Source organism: Orycteropus afer, unplaced genomic scaffold (genome assembly GCF_000298275.1).
Source record: "Orycteropus afer afer isolate SDZICR_OR568_19922 unplaced genomic scaffold, OryAfe1.0 scaffold00203, whole genome shotgun sequence".
NCBI classification, from domain to species: Eukaryota; Metazoa; Chordata; class Mammalia; order Tubulidentata; family Orycteropodidae; genus Orycteropus; species Orycteropus afer.
In genome coordinates this window covers 352,091-369,137 of record NW_006921790.1, presented here as the reverse complement: position 1 = coordinate 369,137, position 17,047 = coordinate 352,091, and the positions used below count along the sequence as shown (strand labels likewise).

General features: G+C 41.5%; 1 protein-coding gene across 1 annotated transcript in view; it reads left to right on the top strand.

The window, feature by feature from the left end:
• Positions 1–17,047, top strand: part of ADARB2 (adenosine deaminase RNA specific B2 (inactive)) — a 330,253-nt gene that overhangs the window by 21,168 nt on the left and 292,038 nt on the right. The window contains exon 4 of the mRNA XM_007948115.1: positions 848–1,755. Within this exon, the coding sequence (XP_007946306.1) occupies positions 848–1,755 (908 nt within the window). The remainder of the gene's footprint in view (positions 1–847; positions 1,756–17,047) is intronic.

Genomic DNA, 17,047 nt, shown 5'->3' with positions numbered 1-17,047 from the left:
TGGTTTGGTTTGGTTTCCCTTATCTGGAACTAGAAAACCAAAGGGAATGGCCCTAAGGCAGAGCCTCTTACCTTTCTCACAAAAGTAAAGCACGGAATCCCTTACTACTCACAAACTGGTACCATCCTCTCATTCACAAGAGAACAGAAAGCTATCCCATCTGAGTCATACGTGACTGATTGAATCAGCAAATTGGAAGAGGCCCTGCCTCCTTCACTCTACCACGGACAGGAAAGATACCTCTCTGATCTTCAACATTGTACGAGACTGATAGAAAGAAAGGAGCCATTTTTGTCTGTCTGCTTGCTTTTTGGTGGGAAGCAACTTGAGGGCGGCGTTGGGAGAGATGAAGGGCGGGGTGGACTGTTTGAGTGATTCTGGCAGGTGGCTTCAGTGCACAGCAAAAGTCCTTAGTGTGACAGATGGGATAAACTGCTGAGCAGGATAAACGCTCCTCTTTCCACTTCCACCTCTTCTGGCTTTCTTCTCAGAAATGTAGCTCTCTAAGAACTGCTCCAGAATAAATTTCCTGGGTGTCGATGTCCTTCCCCCTCGTGGTTAATTGGTCCCTGGCAGGTAGTCATTCCCCCTCACTCACGAAGGGTGCATAATAATTTCTCCCAGCCAAGAAATAAAAAATGCTATGTTTCATGTATTTTTCCATTAATGTGCTTCCTTCAAGTCGGTAGAGGCTGTTACAGCACATTTTATAGGCCTTGGTTTTATTGTCCTTATTGTAAGGGCTTTTATATTTATGAAGTTCCAGTTTCACAATATGGTTTTGTATTTGTCATTAGTAACAACCTGCCATTGCCTTGGGTCATGACTAATTTATTTTCACTACCAGGTACCAGCAGTGCAGAAGTGAAGGAAAATCGTAATGTGGGCAACCTGGAGACAAAACCGCTACCACCCAGTGACAGGGCAAGAGGAAGTGCTCCCAGTATAAAAAGAAAAAGGCCTTTGGAAGAAGGAAATAGCGGTCATTTCTGCAAATTGCAGCTGATCTGGAAAAAACTCTCATGGTCAGTGACACCAAAGAATGCCCTGGTCCAACTCCACGAACTAAAGCCAGGTTTGCAGTATAAGATGGTCTCCCAGACAGGCCCAGTCCATGCACCTGTCTTTGCAGTGGCTGTGGAAGTCAATGGACTGACTTTCGAGGGCACGGGACCCACCAAAAAGAAAGCCAAGATGCGGGCAGCAGAGTTGGCACTGAAATCCTTTGTTCAGTTCCCTAATGCTTGTCAAGCTCACTTTGCCATGGGGAACAGCATGAGCCCATCCACAGACTTCACATCTGACCAGGCTGACTTCCCAGACACTCTGTTCAAGGAGTTTGAACCCTCCACCCCAAGTGAGGACTTTGCAGGCTGCCGCCCCGTGAACACTGAGTTGCTTTCCACAGCCTATCGACAAGGACGGTTACTCTATCACACTTTGGACCTGATGGGCCAGGCCAAGCCCAGCAGGCACAGGATGGCTCCCACTGCTGAGCGGGAGAAGAACCCTGTGGTGGTGCTTAATGAGCTGCGCTCTGGGCTGAGATACGTCTGCCTCTCAGAGACGGTGGAGAAGCAGCACACCAAGAGTTTTGTGATGGCAGTGAGAGTGGATGGGAGGACATTTGAAGGCTCAGGACGTAGCAAGAAGCTGGCCAAAGGCCAGGCGGCGCAGGCTGCTCTCCAAGCCCTCTTTAATATTCGGCTGCCCAGCCACATCCCCAGCAGGAGTAAAAGTCACATTTTGCCACAGGTGAGAATTCTAAGGTAGCTGCCATGCAGGTGGAAGAATGCTAAAACTAATGTGAATTGTCATTGTTCTTACTGTGATGGGGGAGCAGTCAGAGCCTCTCCTCCAATTACTATAAGTAGATTGCACCATCCAAGCACTTTCTTTCCAGAAAGCTAGGTTTCTACCTAGTACACACAAAAGGCCTCTTTTCCTATCCTTATCATTAAGAGCAATTTTCAGGCTTTTTGGAGAGAGAATCATGTGAATGTAAAGAAAGGAAAGAGAATGTCAACACTCCAACTTACCAGAGGTAATGGGAGAATTAATGAAGCCAGGTAATTTCCGTAATGATGATTCCAGCTACAAGGAAGACACCGCAGCACAAGATAAAGGGGGGAGGGGAGCAGCTGGGCAGAGAGGCCTTCGGTTCCTATAGTGAGGAGCCCTGCTGGAGGAAAGGCCAGACTTTGCCAGGCCCTTTTAACAATTTGATCTCTAAGCACTCTGCAACCAAAAGAAAGGCTTAGAAGGTAAAAAGGTATTTGTTAGATGAAGGCTTGGGTTGAGTTTCTAGCTAAGAATGATATGCAAATGTGGGTTATTACATGTCCTTGGCTGCACTGGGAATCACAGTGCCTCAGTTGTATCTTCAGGATTCAGATTGGGTGGACACTCTCCAAGCAGAATCTAAAGGGAGAAGAAGAGGGTCAGAAACAGGAATGAAAGGCCTACAGGTCAAAACACAGAAGGAGGTGTTAGAACCTTGCTTTTCTCAATCAACATTGTCCCCTCCTGGGCCTTTTCATATACACTGATGGTTTTGCTTTCATTCACTCAAGAAATCTTTTTAGCACTGTGTATGTGTCAGGAACTGTACTCATACCATTTTACAATAACTTTATGCTTCCAAGTCTTATAATTGCTTATTTATGCAAATTACTATTTTCTCCTAGCATCCTGAAGATTATTTGTGGGCATCGCTAATGTATTAGATACAGAAAATGTCTTTATTCATTTTGGGCAACAATCAAGGAAAGAAACATTTTACATAGTTAAAAAGCACTTAGCCCTGTGTGGGGTTCATAGTAAGTACTCAATAACTGTAAGTTATTACTATGATCATTATCATTATTACATCACAACACCTAGACTAAAATCTGTTATTTAGCTTTGGAAGAGGATAAATCTGATAAATAACAAAGGGTACCAACCAAAACCTCAGCTATCACTAAGGGATACTTTACTGTGGTATATAAATGAAATCAGGATAGAGCCCTTGTTTTCAATTATGACTGCGATTAAAGCTTTCATTTATTCATTCATTTAATAAATATTTATTTGACTTTTACCAGTAACAGGGGATACAATGGGCAAGGCAGACAATGTTCTACTTCTCATGTAGCTTAGCCTGTTGTTAGGTGCCATTGAGTCATCTCTGACTCATAGCAACCTTAAGTACAGCAGAACGAAACACTGCCTGGTCCTGTGCCAGCCTCATGATCCTTGCTATACCTGAGCTCATCGTTGCAGCCACTGTGTTTATCCATCCCATTGAGGCCTTTCCCTTTTTCTTTGAACCTCCACTTTATCAAGCTTAACCTCAAACTCTCATTGCAGTCGAGTCAGATCCAACTCATAGCAACCCCTCCTTGAGTTTCTGAGGTGTTATCACTACAGAAGTAGATTGCCCAATCTTCCTTCCAAGGAGTGGCTGTTGGGTTTGAATCGCCAGCCTTCTGGTTATCAGTCAAGGGAGAAAAAAATAATTGCCCTTGAATGGATCCTAACTCATGGAGATCCCATGTGTGTCAGAGAAGATCTATGCTGCCATAGGGTTGTCAATGGCTGATTTTTCAGAAGTAGAACATCAAACCTTTCTTCCAAGCCACCTCTTAATGGACTCCAATCTCTAATCTTTCTATTAGGAGCTGAGCACATTAACTGTTTGCACCAACCACCCAAGGACTCCTAGTGAAAGCAGAGATTATTAAACAAGAAATTACAATTATGTGACGGGTGGTTCTCCTGATACGTGTATTCATTAAATTTTTTTCAAATACTTATTGAACATTTAATGATTATTCTAACGAGTAGGTTGTTGGAATGATTTATACCATAATCTCCACAGGCTTCGCTTTCCAACAAGTTCCCAAATCTAAATGAAAATAGAGTGCTTATAAAAGAAGTCCAGCTTGTACAGTGGTCATACAGGAAGTACAGTGGAAGTACAGTGGTTAAAGCATTTGTCTGCCCACTAAAAGGTCACTGGTTTGAACCCACTAGCCACTCTGTAGAAGAAAGATGAGGCAGTCTGTGTCTGTAAAGATGTACATCCTTAGAAACCCTATGGGCAGTTCTACTCTGTCCTATAGGGTCATTATATGTTGGAATCGACTCAATGGCAATAGGTTGAGTTGGGTTGCGTTTAATTTAAGCACCTTCTAGGGAGAAATTCTGTAGCACTTATATCTCCATTTTATCATTTTCCTCTCTGTTTCCTCCCTATCCTGTGGCTCCACTACCTGTAGCTTAAACTTACCAACAATACCTATTGTGGTGGTTGTTTGTTGCCATGGAGTCATTTCTGATGGACTACAACCCCAGATGTGCAGAGTTGAATTGTTCTGTAGGGTTTTCAAAGCCATGACCTTTCAGGAATAGATTGTCAGGCCTGTCTTCTGAGGCATCTCTGGGTAGGTTTGAACTTCCACCTTCATAGCTAATAGTCAAGCACTTAACCTTCTATACCACCCAAGGGTCTGTAACACTAATACCCATGGAAACCACTTGGCTCCCAATCTGCCTGGTCTGGCAATAGAGGATGAGTCCCTTCTGAGACTGTTGGTGACCTTTGTTGGCTCCTATGTGTTGTTGTTTCCTCTGAGAGGTTCTCCTACCACCAGTGATCTGTGGGTTTGTCCCTCACCCCCCTTTACTTTACCCTCATCATCCTAAAACTGATATATCTGGCCTGCCGCTTCACAGAGTGGCCAGCTTCCTCTCAGCTGACCCTGATTAGGCTTGCCATTGTTATGTTTAGTAGGAGGTATTCTTTCTCTCCCTATCCTGTCTGTCTCTCTCTGCCTGGTCTCTCTCCACCCCTCCCTGGGTGAAATTTGAAGGATGTCAGTGAATTCTGGCTGCGATGCCTGTTTCTTTTATGTTGTCAACCCTGAGCTCTCACGATGAAGAAACTAGGCAGTGCTACTACTTTGTAATAGTCATTTGACCCCAGAATGCAGCACATCAGTTAAATCCACCGCTGCTAAATTATTTTTCTCTGACAGTCCGCTAACCACTCCGACTAGATGATGAAGGGCATGTAGCATGGAGAGGGTTGTGTGCTATTCATCACACCCACTGGCACCTCTGCCATTCCAGAAGGCTCATTATCCTCTTCCCTCACTGCCCCCCTCACAGAGTTTGCTCCCTACAGCTGGCTGGGGCTGACCATGACAATCCTAAGCAAAGGCAGTTCCCATCAGAGCATTGTTGAATTAGAATCCTACTTTGAATCAATGGATTCAGGGAAGAAAATGAAAATAAAAATTCCTGGAGTCACTTTAAATTCTGCTTTGCTTTCCTCGTTCTGCACCACCATCTCCTTTTTAGAACTATGTATCATGCTTCCTGCTAACAACAACCTCCTGTTTCAGTTGGCACTGTGTTTCTAGAGGCTTTTAAGTCCCTAAAGGCACTAGCCTTTTGTTATCTGTGTCTAAATGCTCAGTTAGCAATTATAGCCTATAAAGCAAGCCAGGCATCTTTCCAAGCCACTGGTCAGATTCTCTAGTCACTCCCCATTCTCCCAGGAAAGGGCAAGTTACACAATCACCACTGAGAAAATGCCCCCATGGACCAATTGAGTAACAACCATGCCCCCATCTACCACAGAAAATATGGTAGCAGCGCTTACAGTAGAAACTATGCAATTTCTGGAACCTGAATATTGACATCAATAGTTGATATTCTCTGCCAAACGTCCCAGGTTCTGCCCTACATGGGGGTACTCTTCAGTGAGAAGGATGACAAATCAAAGCAATTTGGTTCTAAGATTTGCATACTGGGTTATACATCTATAGAAGCCACCTAAGCTACTGTCTCTCTTTGTAATGTTTTTATCCAAAGACACTATCTCATACAAATGAAGCTTCAGAACCATCCATAGTGGTAAATTTCCTCTTTAAGTTTTATATATAGATATACATATATAGATATAAACCAAAACCAAAACCAAACCCACCGCCATCAAGTCAATTCTGACTCATAGGGACCCCCATTGGGTTTCTGAGGCAGTAAATCTTTACAGAAGTAAATTGCCTGGTCTTCCTTCTGCAGAGTGTCTGGTGGGTTTGAACTGCCAAACTTCTGGTTAGCAGTCAAATACCTTAAGCACTATGCCACCAAAACATAAAATTTAAATTATATATATATATATATATATATAATTCTCAAATGTTACTGTTCATAGATTTCCATTTTGGAATGCATCTTTAAAGCCATGGGGCCCTGCTGTAAGAAATTCAATTGGTTCTTGAGTAACACCAAGGAATATGTATTTTTAACAAGCACCCCCAATAGACTATAATGCAGTTGGATCAGAGGGACCACATTTCCAAGTATTCTGTGCTATTTGGAACTAAGTCATGGTGCCACTCAAGGCCTTAGGCCTGGAAAGCAAGATTATAGGCAGGACCAAAAGAGCAATTTAGATTTTTGCTCAGTCTTTAAGAGTGTTGTAGTTGTTATTTGCTGTCAAGTCAGCTCTCACTCCAGTCTTTAAAACTTTAACCTTCAAGATTGGTTATTGTTATTAGTTGCGTAGAGTCAATTCCAACTCAAGGTGATCCCATTTGCATCAGAGTAGAACTGTACTACAAAGTGTTTTCAAGCTGTGACTCTTTGGGAGCTGATTGCTTGGCCTGTCTTCTGAGGTGCCTCTCATCTAAGAAAACATAACCTCCTACACAACCCTGTAGTTAAAGACTTATAGAAAATGTCTGTATGAGGATCAATGTAGTTGTACTAATAATTCAGAATATCAATTTTCCTAAAATAATGTTTCATCTATTCTTTCCACACCTGAAGTACTTTTCCAGTGGTAAAATTAAGGTGAGATAGACTTATTTGTAGTCCCACTTTTGAAGAAGTAAGTTCAGATGCATAATATTCTCAATAAATATTAAAATCACAGGTGTGAATTTTTCTAGTATCTAATTTCTACTGTATACTACACTCAGCAGGACCTCCGATAGAGTAGTGGTTAATGCATTTGGCTGCTTTAGTGGTTCAAACCCATCAGCTACTCTGTGGGTGAAAGATGGGGCAATTTGCTTCTGAAAATATTTGCAGCCTTGGAAACCTTATGGGGTGGTTCTACTCTGCCCTACAGGATCTCTATGAGTCAGAATTGACTTCATGGCAGTGGGTTAGGTTTGGTTCTACACTCAGGGTGTATTTCTCAGAACAAAACTAGCTTTGTACCTTCAATATCATAACATCTGACTTTCAGTCTCTTAGACCAAGTGGTGAAACCAAGAATTTATTAAATTCTTTGAAACACAATATAAGCTTGATGTGTAGTTTATATCATTAACAGAGATGATAATTATAACAAATGAACACTAAGAAATAGCTGGCAGGACCAATCAGAATTCTTTATATTTTCTTCCTCTATAGTTAGTAAACCTTGTACAGGACTCCTCCAGGTTAAAGAGATGCTTGGAAGTAAGGTTGTGACCTGTGTCAAAATATAAGAATCCATTATGTAGAAGTGTCAATATAAAAAAAAAAAAAAAATTTAAATGATAGAAGCTCAGAATTTGCAACTCCCATCATGATTTAAATTTAGCCATAAAGGCACATCTTTCAATTTTTCCTTTCCATAAAAGCTAATTACAGAAGAAAAATAATGGCTACTAATGGGGGAAGGGAGCTCTGGTAGCATAGTGCCTAAGGCACTTGACTGCTAACCAGAAGCCTGGTGGTTCAAACCCACCAGCCACTCCTCGGAAGGAAGACGGGGCAATCTACTTCTGTAGTGATACTACCTTGGAAATCCAAAGAGGGGTCACTATGAGTCAGGTCCGACTCGATGGTACATAACAACAACAACGGGGGAAAGATGAGGCAGTCTGCTTCCATAAAGATTTACAACCATAAAGATTTACAGCCTTGGAAATCCTGTGAGGCAGTTCTACTCTGTCGTATTTGTTGTTATGTGCCTATAGGGCTGCTACAAATCGGAATCGACTCAATGGCAGTGGGTTTGGTTTTGGTGTGGTGAGAAAAAGAAAAAAGTAAAAGTTATCAATGTACACAGAAACTCAGAAAAAGGAGTAATATTATGAAACACCATCCTCATTTTAACAGAAGCTAGCTTATTTATTTGCCCATGAACTTATCTTTCACCCTCAATTATCCACCCCCCATTTTTGGTTTTTAAATTCCCATGTCAGTTTGTTTTATTAGCTGGAAGTGATGGTGTCAACTGTGTCTACAAAGATCTGGTCAAAAGCAATTAAAACATTTTTTTTTTTCCTCTCAAACTAAGAGAGGAAATGCTTTTTAAAATTATTCATAAAAGCTGGTTGTTTTGACCAAGTCCTTCAGAGGTCCTGTTAGGGGAAATTAAACCTGTGGTTTCAATGCTGGGTATTTTTCTCCATTCCTCCACCCCCTGATGTCTGCAGCTACTACTGCTAGAAATCTGTACCATTGGAATCAAATCAATTCTGACTCACAGTGATCCTATAGGATAGAGTAGAACTGACCAATAGGGTTTCTACAGCTGTATATCTTTATGAAAGCAGACTGCCTCATCTTTCTCCCCTGGAGCAGCTGGTGGGTTGGAATTGCTAACATTTCCCTTAGCAGACCAGTGCTTAACCTTTGCACCACCAAAGCGCCTTCTATTTGTGCTAGGAGGGTAAAGAAATCATGGGAATATAAAAAGTAATTGAAATGAACAAATTTTTCTTTAGTTTCAGCATTTTCTAGTAAATTTGAGCTCCTATACCTGATGACATTTCCTAAATTTTTCCCTAAAATTAGCCTCAGACCAGGGGGACTGAGTTTGTTAATGCATTAACAGCAGCTACATTGCAGGACACTAAACACTAAAGTGTTGTGGTTTTTTTGGGTTTTTTTTTTTTTTGCATAAATATGTCTGTCCCTTTCCCAGACACCAAGGTGACCCCCAACTGCCTCTGACCAGTTTAAAGATTGTTTTTCTAATCTCACACTCCTGCTAATCTATCTTACTCAATACAAACAGCATCCTAACTGCTGTAAAGCAAAACCATTAATTAATATTGCCATAACAAATTAGCAATGGAGGGGTCCTCAAATTTTAAATAGACTTAAATTAAAAACGAATAGGTGTGGAAATCATATTCACTTGGCTTTGAAATAGTTTAACACTGTCTGTGCTGGTTTACATCTCAAAAATAGCAGACACTGTTCTCCAGTTAACAACTGTCCACTCCCCCCCCCCATCCTCAGCTCTAGGGATTTAAGAAGGTATAGGAGGGGCCTCCTCTCTGCATGAAGGAACTGTAAATGCTGATTTAGCAAATGGCTATGTTCCAGCCATGGCAATTCCTGAACGACATATGAACCGGTGCTAGGTGAGTCATACAAGCAGAATGGATTATTCTGGAATTTCAATTCATTGTCTTGAAAAGGACTAATTTCTTAACCCCTTAGCAAACATATTCGCTCTTATTTACACACAGTTGGTTTTATAGCACTAAACCCAGTTTCTCAAATTTGCCTTCCTATTGGTTCCTTAAGATACTGAGATTAGAACTAGGCCTCACTACATTCAGCACCCTTCTGGCAAGACAGACCCAGATGTGAGCCCCACAGTGGCCCTTCAACGTGCCTTAGAAAAGCATTGGTGTTAATAAGAGACCAAAGGGAGTGTTTTACTTTTCAAACAAAATAGAACTTGAATTTCTAATGAATCTCTAAAGTTATCAATAAACCTGTTGTTTCTGGGGGCTTTTTTCCAAGCCTCAGAGTTTCCTATCCCTACCCCTTTTTCTCTACATAATTCAAGAGTTACATCCTTATCACAACTTTTCTTGAAAAAGTCCTAAAGTTTTAGGGAAGTCAGAATTATCTCTTCCAGTGGAAATACCAAAAAACCAAGCTCACTGTCATGAAGTAAATTCTGACTCATAACAACCCCCTATGGGTTTCCAAGGCAGTAAATCTTTATGGCAATAGATTGCCCTGGTTTATATGATGCAAAGCCAGTGTTAATTTTGGTAAATGGGGTAATAAAGAACAGGAACATAGGGTGCAACTGACTTGGAGAGATTGTGATAAGTCAGAGCTGAGGTAGAAGGATGCCACTTGTCTGAGAAGGAGTTCTACTTAATTTTGTGGAAAAACAAATATATGAAAATATTCAACTTTTACTTTTATTGTATGTATAGCTGAAATTCAGCAATCTGGGGCTCTTATAAAAGTATGTCTATTAATTACTAATTTTAAAAAGACAAGAGCACATGCTGTATAGACTTACACATTGCACTAAAATGGAACAAATCAGCTTGTTACACCAACTGCTGCTGCCTCCTACCACAGCCCCACATCCTTAGCACCACCATCCATGAACTAAGCATTTCTCATCATGCATTTTTCTGCATTTCCAAGGCCATTTCTTTTCTTAATTTTCTCCTTCTCAAAGTAACCAGCATGATAGAATTTGATACCAACTTAGCCTTTTTTTTTAATTCCTGACTCTTATCCGTTCCTTCCATACAATCTGTTTCAAGAAAGAGGGAAAATGAATGATATTTGTGGGGTGTCAAATAAATATTTGCTCATTTAATGCATAAGAGGTGCTATCTATGAATTTGCATCCCTCACTTAGACACATTGCACATAAACATCAGCTGTATTCTTTGAGACAAAGTATTAGTTTCATCAGTGTTTGAGACATTTATTGGCATCTAAGTAGCCAATCCTGAAAGAAAATGATGTTCTACTCAAACAACTGAGTCACAACCTAGAGAAAACACAAACCCAGTTCTTGGACCCATAGAACAAGAGCCAAGGAGACTTTGGTAAGTCTGGTGTGTACAGGGAAAGAGAAAGTCTAATAGGAACATGGAGATTTATGCGCAATGGAACTTTGGAGGATGATCATTATTCCTTGAGTACAATTTTACTAGGTTACACAGGGTGGTGGATATTACCATCCATAATCCGATCTTTCTCCCCAGAAGTTTAGAATGCTGGATTAGATAGCATCTTTCTGACAGGTATAGAATCCCTAGGACTCAAGATTAAGGAATTTTGCCTTCAAGGCTACTTCACGCACTAACTATCTCATGAAAGGAGTCTAGTTTCTCAGGCTTACTCCCTCAAAACTGTGATCTACATAGCCCTATCTCCTCTAATTTTCCCGCACTCGATTCACTCTCAGAACTACCGACTTCAGAAGGAAGAAGGGTTCCTTGAACGCTTCTCTATAGATTAAAAAAATAAATCTTTGTTTTACTGCAAAAATGCCTTTTCATTGCCATTCGGCCTTGGGAAGAAAAGGAATTGTTCAGCTGTCAGAGTGGAGTCACTTACATTTGCATCAGCATAAAGAACTCAGCAAAGGCAGACCTCGCTATTAAGCCAGAGAGGTGTGCCTGGCAGCTCATCAGACAGCGGGCCAGGGCTTCCAAAGAGGCATGAGCATTGCTTCTCATCCTTACTCCTTTCTGTGCTACATAGAAGAGGGCTTGGTGGAATACACGTATGATTTGAAGTACTATGAATTTGGATTTGGGAATGCAAATATTAAAAATGTAAAAACTGCATGGAAAGTCCCTATCAGAAGGAGCCTAGTGCCTTGATCTTTACCACCCCCAATAAATATGGACATCACATTTTTACTGGGCAGTTCTAATGGAATAAGACCTTTTTTTCTTCCTACTAGACATTACAGTGGCTTTTACTTCATAACTAAGTATAGAAAAGGCATTATAAAAAGAGATGAATCTTTAGGAGAATATTAAACTGGTCTCTACCCTAACATTAAGAAAATAATAAAATCAAATAGATACAGAAAAACCAGTGTATCCAATTTTCGTTAATAGTTTTAATCAGTTGAGCCAAGCAGTCAAGATGTCCTTGTTTCTTCTTTGACCTTCAGAGCAAAGTTCAAGGTGATATCTACTTTACTTATATGCACTATGCATACCTGATGTACATAGATAGATAGATAGACAGACGTAGACATAGATATAGAAAGAGGTCTAACATTACCAGATATTTGTGCAAAAGTGGGAAAAATATACTTTTCTTGGTGTCACATTTCAGAGACCTACTGAAAGGTATTTTCTCTGGAAAGTCATTTAATTTCTCTGTAATTCAATTTTCTCATCTTCAAAGGATTGTTTTGAGGATCAAGTGTTTATAACAATGCCTAGCATAAAGTAAGTGCTTAATGATTGTTAGCTATTATTTGTATTGTGATCATTTATCATTATACACCCATTCCTCACTTACCAACACAGTTAAGTTCCAAAGATCAGGTTGTAATATGAAAATTAGCACTATGTAAAAATGGAGGACGATCACATCACCTCACCCCATCATCTATACTGTGAATATCCCACCAGGCACCTGCTGAAGTCACCAGCCACCACCACATCTCACTCCCCCACATCACCTCAGGAGAGCTCAGCCCCCATCACCACCTGCAAGGGGAGGGCCATCCAGAGTGGCTCAAGCACTGCCTCCTCTTAATCCTAGATGTCCCCTCCCTTTCCTGCACTTAACATGTTTTCAGGATGGGTGACCCTGGATCATCCCTTCACCAACTCCCAACATGCCCTTGGTGGTGGCTTTATTGGGGACAAGGAGCTCCTTGTCCATGGGCGGGAGGGCCTAGGTGCCACAGGGGGTTGTGCACACTGCCTACTTGGCATTGCCACTGGTCCTTTGCCTAAGTATCTCCAGGCTTTTGCTGGGTGGCCCCTGCCTGCCTCCCCAACATGTCCCCATGAGAATTAACAATCCAGAATTTCCCCTGAGGCTATAATGGCCATGCCCTGTCCTTGCTTATGACTGCCTTGGAGGGAGCATCAAGGAAGCACAAGGGGCTGCGCAGGGTCCAGTCAGCTGTGAGGTCCTGTGGGCACTGGGCATCTGAGCACCCTCTCTCAGGGCTGCTACTGACCATGACCTGGTTCAGCCCTGCTTCACTTCAGGTGATCCACCTTCAGGACACCAGTGCTGTACTGGCCTCAGCCCACTGTGGACAACCGGGACATGCCAAGCAGCATGTCATCCCCACTGGCCCCACTCTAGCCCCTTCTCCACTCAGCCTGGCATCCTGGCAGCTCGGGGAGACCACTCCAGTCCCCACTCCTTTTCTGAGTCATGAAATACTATGCAACACAAGCTTCCTTTCTATGTACACATGGATTCTGCCAGACAGGGAGTTTGTCACCACCACATGTATGTTATTAAGGCACAAAATAGTAGGACAGTAGATTTTTCACTATTGTCATAAATGCAAAATATCAGATAATGAGCGAGTTGATAAATGAGTAGGTCCATTTATCATTTATAGTATTATCATTAGAATGACACAAGTAGAGATTCATCTCTTTGAGACATATTCTTCCTATATCAGAGTATATTAAAATGCAACAAAAGCCAGATCCATTGCTGTCTAGTCAATTCTGACTCATAGTGACCCTATAGTAACCCTATCTGACAGAGCGGAATTGCCCCGTAGGGTTTCCAAGGCTGTAATCTTTATGGAAGCAGACTACCACATCTTTTTACCATGGAGTAGCTGGTGAGTTCAAACTGACAACCTTTTAGTTAGCACCCAAGAGTTTAGCCATTGTGCTACCAGGTCTCCTCAACAAAAGGCAGGGTAGGATATGATGTCACTCCCACTTTAGTACAAAGGTATTTTTCTAAAGATGCTGTTTTGCTTGGAATTCACAGGATTTTGCAGGTGGGCTGCCGGGTAAAATACAGTGATGCATTTGTACTAAAAACATATTCATTATCTATCTGAAACTCAAATTAAACTGGAGGTCCTGTGTTTTTATTTGCTAAATCTAACAACTGAAAAGCAAGAGATGGTGTAAGGACACCCATGTCAAGGAAGATAAACTCACAACATGAAAAGGAAGGAAGCCAGTGACTAACCACTGCAGCTTCTGTGACATTCTCCCTGGTCCCTTCTGAGTGCACACAGCCACCAGAGATGCCAATCAGGGGCTTTTCTAGTCTCCCTCCAATATTAGAGATATTATTAGACAGTCACACAATCCATTCAGTTTGCCATCTTTCTTATAGAGGATAATCCTTAGGATACCTGATATTGAAATGGGTTAGGACTTGAGAGATTAAATTCACCATCCTGAATTCTACTTAGAACCCCTGCTCACCTGCTGCTGTACACTCTTTCATTCATCTGTGCTAACATTCACTGTTTGATTTCACTTACATATAAAGTTAGAAAAGACTTGAAGTAGGTTAGGCCCTAGAAGGAATTTCCTGACAGTAAAGCTCAGGAATCAATTTTCAGAAATAAAGGTGAAATTTCTCTCACTGCAAGCATCTCCATATAGAAAATGTGTAGAAGACTGGATAAAAACTAGTCACACAGGGATCTAGCCTTTCTAACGCCATAATTCTGTAACTTACTAAGAGACAGAGAAAGGAAATTCTTCTGATTTTTAAAATTGCCTTGCCCAAAGTTAATTCTCTTTTCTTAGAAGCCGTGATACATTTTGTTGGCACTTTGAGAAGGTGGAGGGAGACAAGAGAAAGGAAAAGCATATGGTTGTTTTATCTAGAATAATGATGCCTTCTTAGGAATGGGGATTAAAACTGTGTTGCCCCCAGCTTTTATTCCAGACGTGGGTCATCACCTAAGAGTTCCTCTGAAGCCAAATATGATCAAAACCCTGGGTTTTCTTTGTTGCTTTCCTGGGTCATAAGTGCCCTGGAAAGCTTCAAACACTAGAGGCAAGCCGGACCTCATTAGAGCTAAGACTTCCTTGGATTCTGGAAACTGGATGTCATTAGGTTGGATGTGAAGTTCTGTTATTTTCTACTTAGCTCTCCCTAGGATGATTCTGCTTTCTGGAGCAAGGCTCAGAAATCAAGCTCTGAATCTAAATCTCTGGCTGGTTGGAGCTCAAGAACACTTTTCTATTTCAGGAAGCCAATCCGGCCGTTTTGTAATTATACTCCCTGCTCATTTGTGACCACTTTACCCAATTTTGAAGCCGCAATTATTCAAGCAGCTTTCTTCTTTTCAACACCTTTCCCTGCTGTCAGGTCGCCTTTGCCTCTTTGGTTTTGTGACCACACACGCCCTCTTGTGGTGCACTGCAAAAAACGCAAAGGATGCCTCCCAGAGGCACACTTATTGGAAAAATAAACCCTCCCGTATGTACCCAAGGAGGGGTCGCTATGAGTCGGGGCCGACTCCACGGCAAATAACAACAACAACACATATGTAGCATAGGAGCTCTGGTAGCGTAGTGGCTAAGGCACTTGACTGCTAACCAGGAGACTGGCGGTTCAAACCCACCAGCCACTCCTGGAAAGGAAGATGGGGCAATCTACTTCCATAGTGATGTTGTTGTTGTTGTTATGTGCCGTCGACTCGGGGCAGACTCATAGCGACCCCTCCTTGGGTTTCCGAGGCAGTATCACTATGGAAGTAGATTGCCCCATCTTCCTTCTGAGGAGTGGCTGGTGGGTTTGAACCTCCAGCTTTCTGGTTAGCAGTCAAGTGCCTTAGCCACTATGCTACCAGAGCTCCATAGTGATACTGCCTTTGAAACCCAAGGAGGGGTCGCTATGAGTCTGCCCCGACTCAACAGCACATAACAACAACTATATGGTACAATGTGTTAAGCGCTCAGCTGCTAATGGAAATATCATCAGTTTGAACCCACCTGCTGCTCTGTGAATGAAAGACTACTTCGATAAAGATTACAGTCTTGGAAACCCTATGGGGCAGCTCTGTTTTGTCTTATGGCTTAGAATCCACTCAGAGGCACACAATAACAATGATGCGTTTATACAATAGCCTATGGTGCCTAAGGAGCCCTAGTAACTCAATGGTTAAACATGAGGATGCTAACTGAAATGAAAGCTTAGCAATTGTAATCAGCTTCTTGGAGAAAGATCTGCTCCCATTAAGATTACAGCCAAGAAAACTCCATGCGTCAGTTCTACTCAGTCACATGAGACCACTATGAGTTGACAATTGACTTAATGGCTTCCAATAAGAAAAATGCTGCCTTACTTACTACTAAAACATGGTTGGTGCAATGTAAGTCAGGCTATTTAATACATAGGTATTTTAGCATATAAAACTCAAACTCACCACCACCAAGTAAGTTTATTCCTTCTCATAGCAACACTATTGGGTTTCCAAGGCTGTAAATCTTCATAGACGCAGACTGCCCCATCTTTCTTAGGGTTAGCAGCCCAAAGCCTTAACCATTGCTCAAAAACTCACTGCCATTGAGTTGATTCTGACTCATAGCCACTCCTCCTTGGGTTTTTCAAGGCAGTATATCTATGGAAGTAGATTGCCCAATCTTCCTTCCAAGGAGTGGCTGGTGGGTTTGAACCACCAGCCTTCTGGTTACTAGTCAAATGCCTTAGGCACTGTGCTACCAGAGCTCCTGCTATACTCCAGAACTCCTTACTTTAGCATATATACTCCCAATATTATGTTATTTTCAAATGGAGTTAATATGACAGCTAATTAATTGAGCAGAGTCTACACACATCGGGTCTCTGTCAATCAGAATTCTCTCCACAGCAACAAGTTTGTTTTGTTTTATTTTTTTATATGCCAAACTTTACTATGTGATGCCTCATTATTTTATAGCTATGCTTAAAATTGATCATGATGATCTGGTAGTAAATAGTAATAGTATTTGTTGCCCCTTATATTGTGACAAATACTATTCTAAGTGCTTTACATGTAATAACACATCCAGTCCTTAGTGAGGGAAGAAAAAACCTTTGAGGTAGGCACTATCTGTATTCCTATTTTACAAATGACTATATTAAGTTGTGGAAGAGTTAAGCCCCTTGCCCAAGGTCTCATAGCTAATGAGCAGTAGAGCTGGGAGTATAATTATGAACCAGCCAGAAACACTTCCTATGATAGTGGAAGCACTTCTCACGACCATATATTCCCTTTCAGGCTTAATGAGGAAACAGAACATCCCTAATTATTTAAAGAAAAAGAAAAAAAGTTTGTGACTCTGCACAATAACATTGACACAAATATGTGTGTGTGTGTATA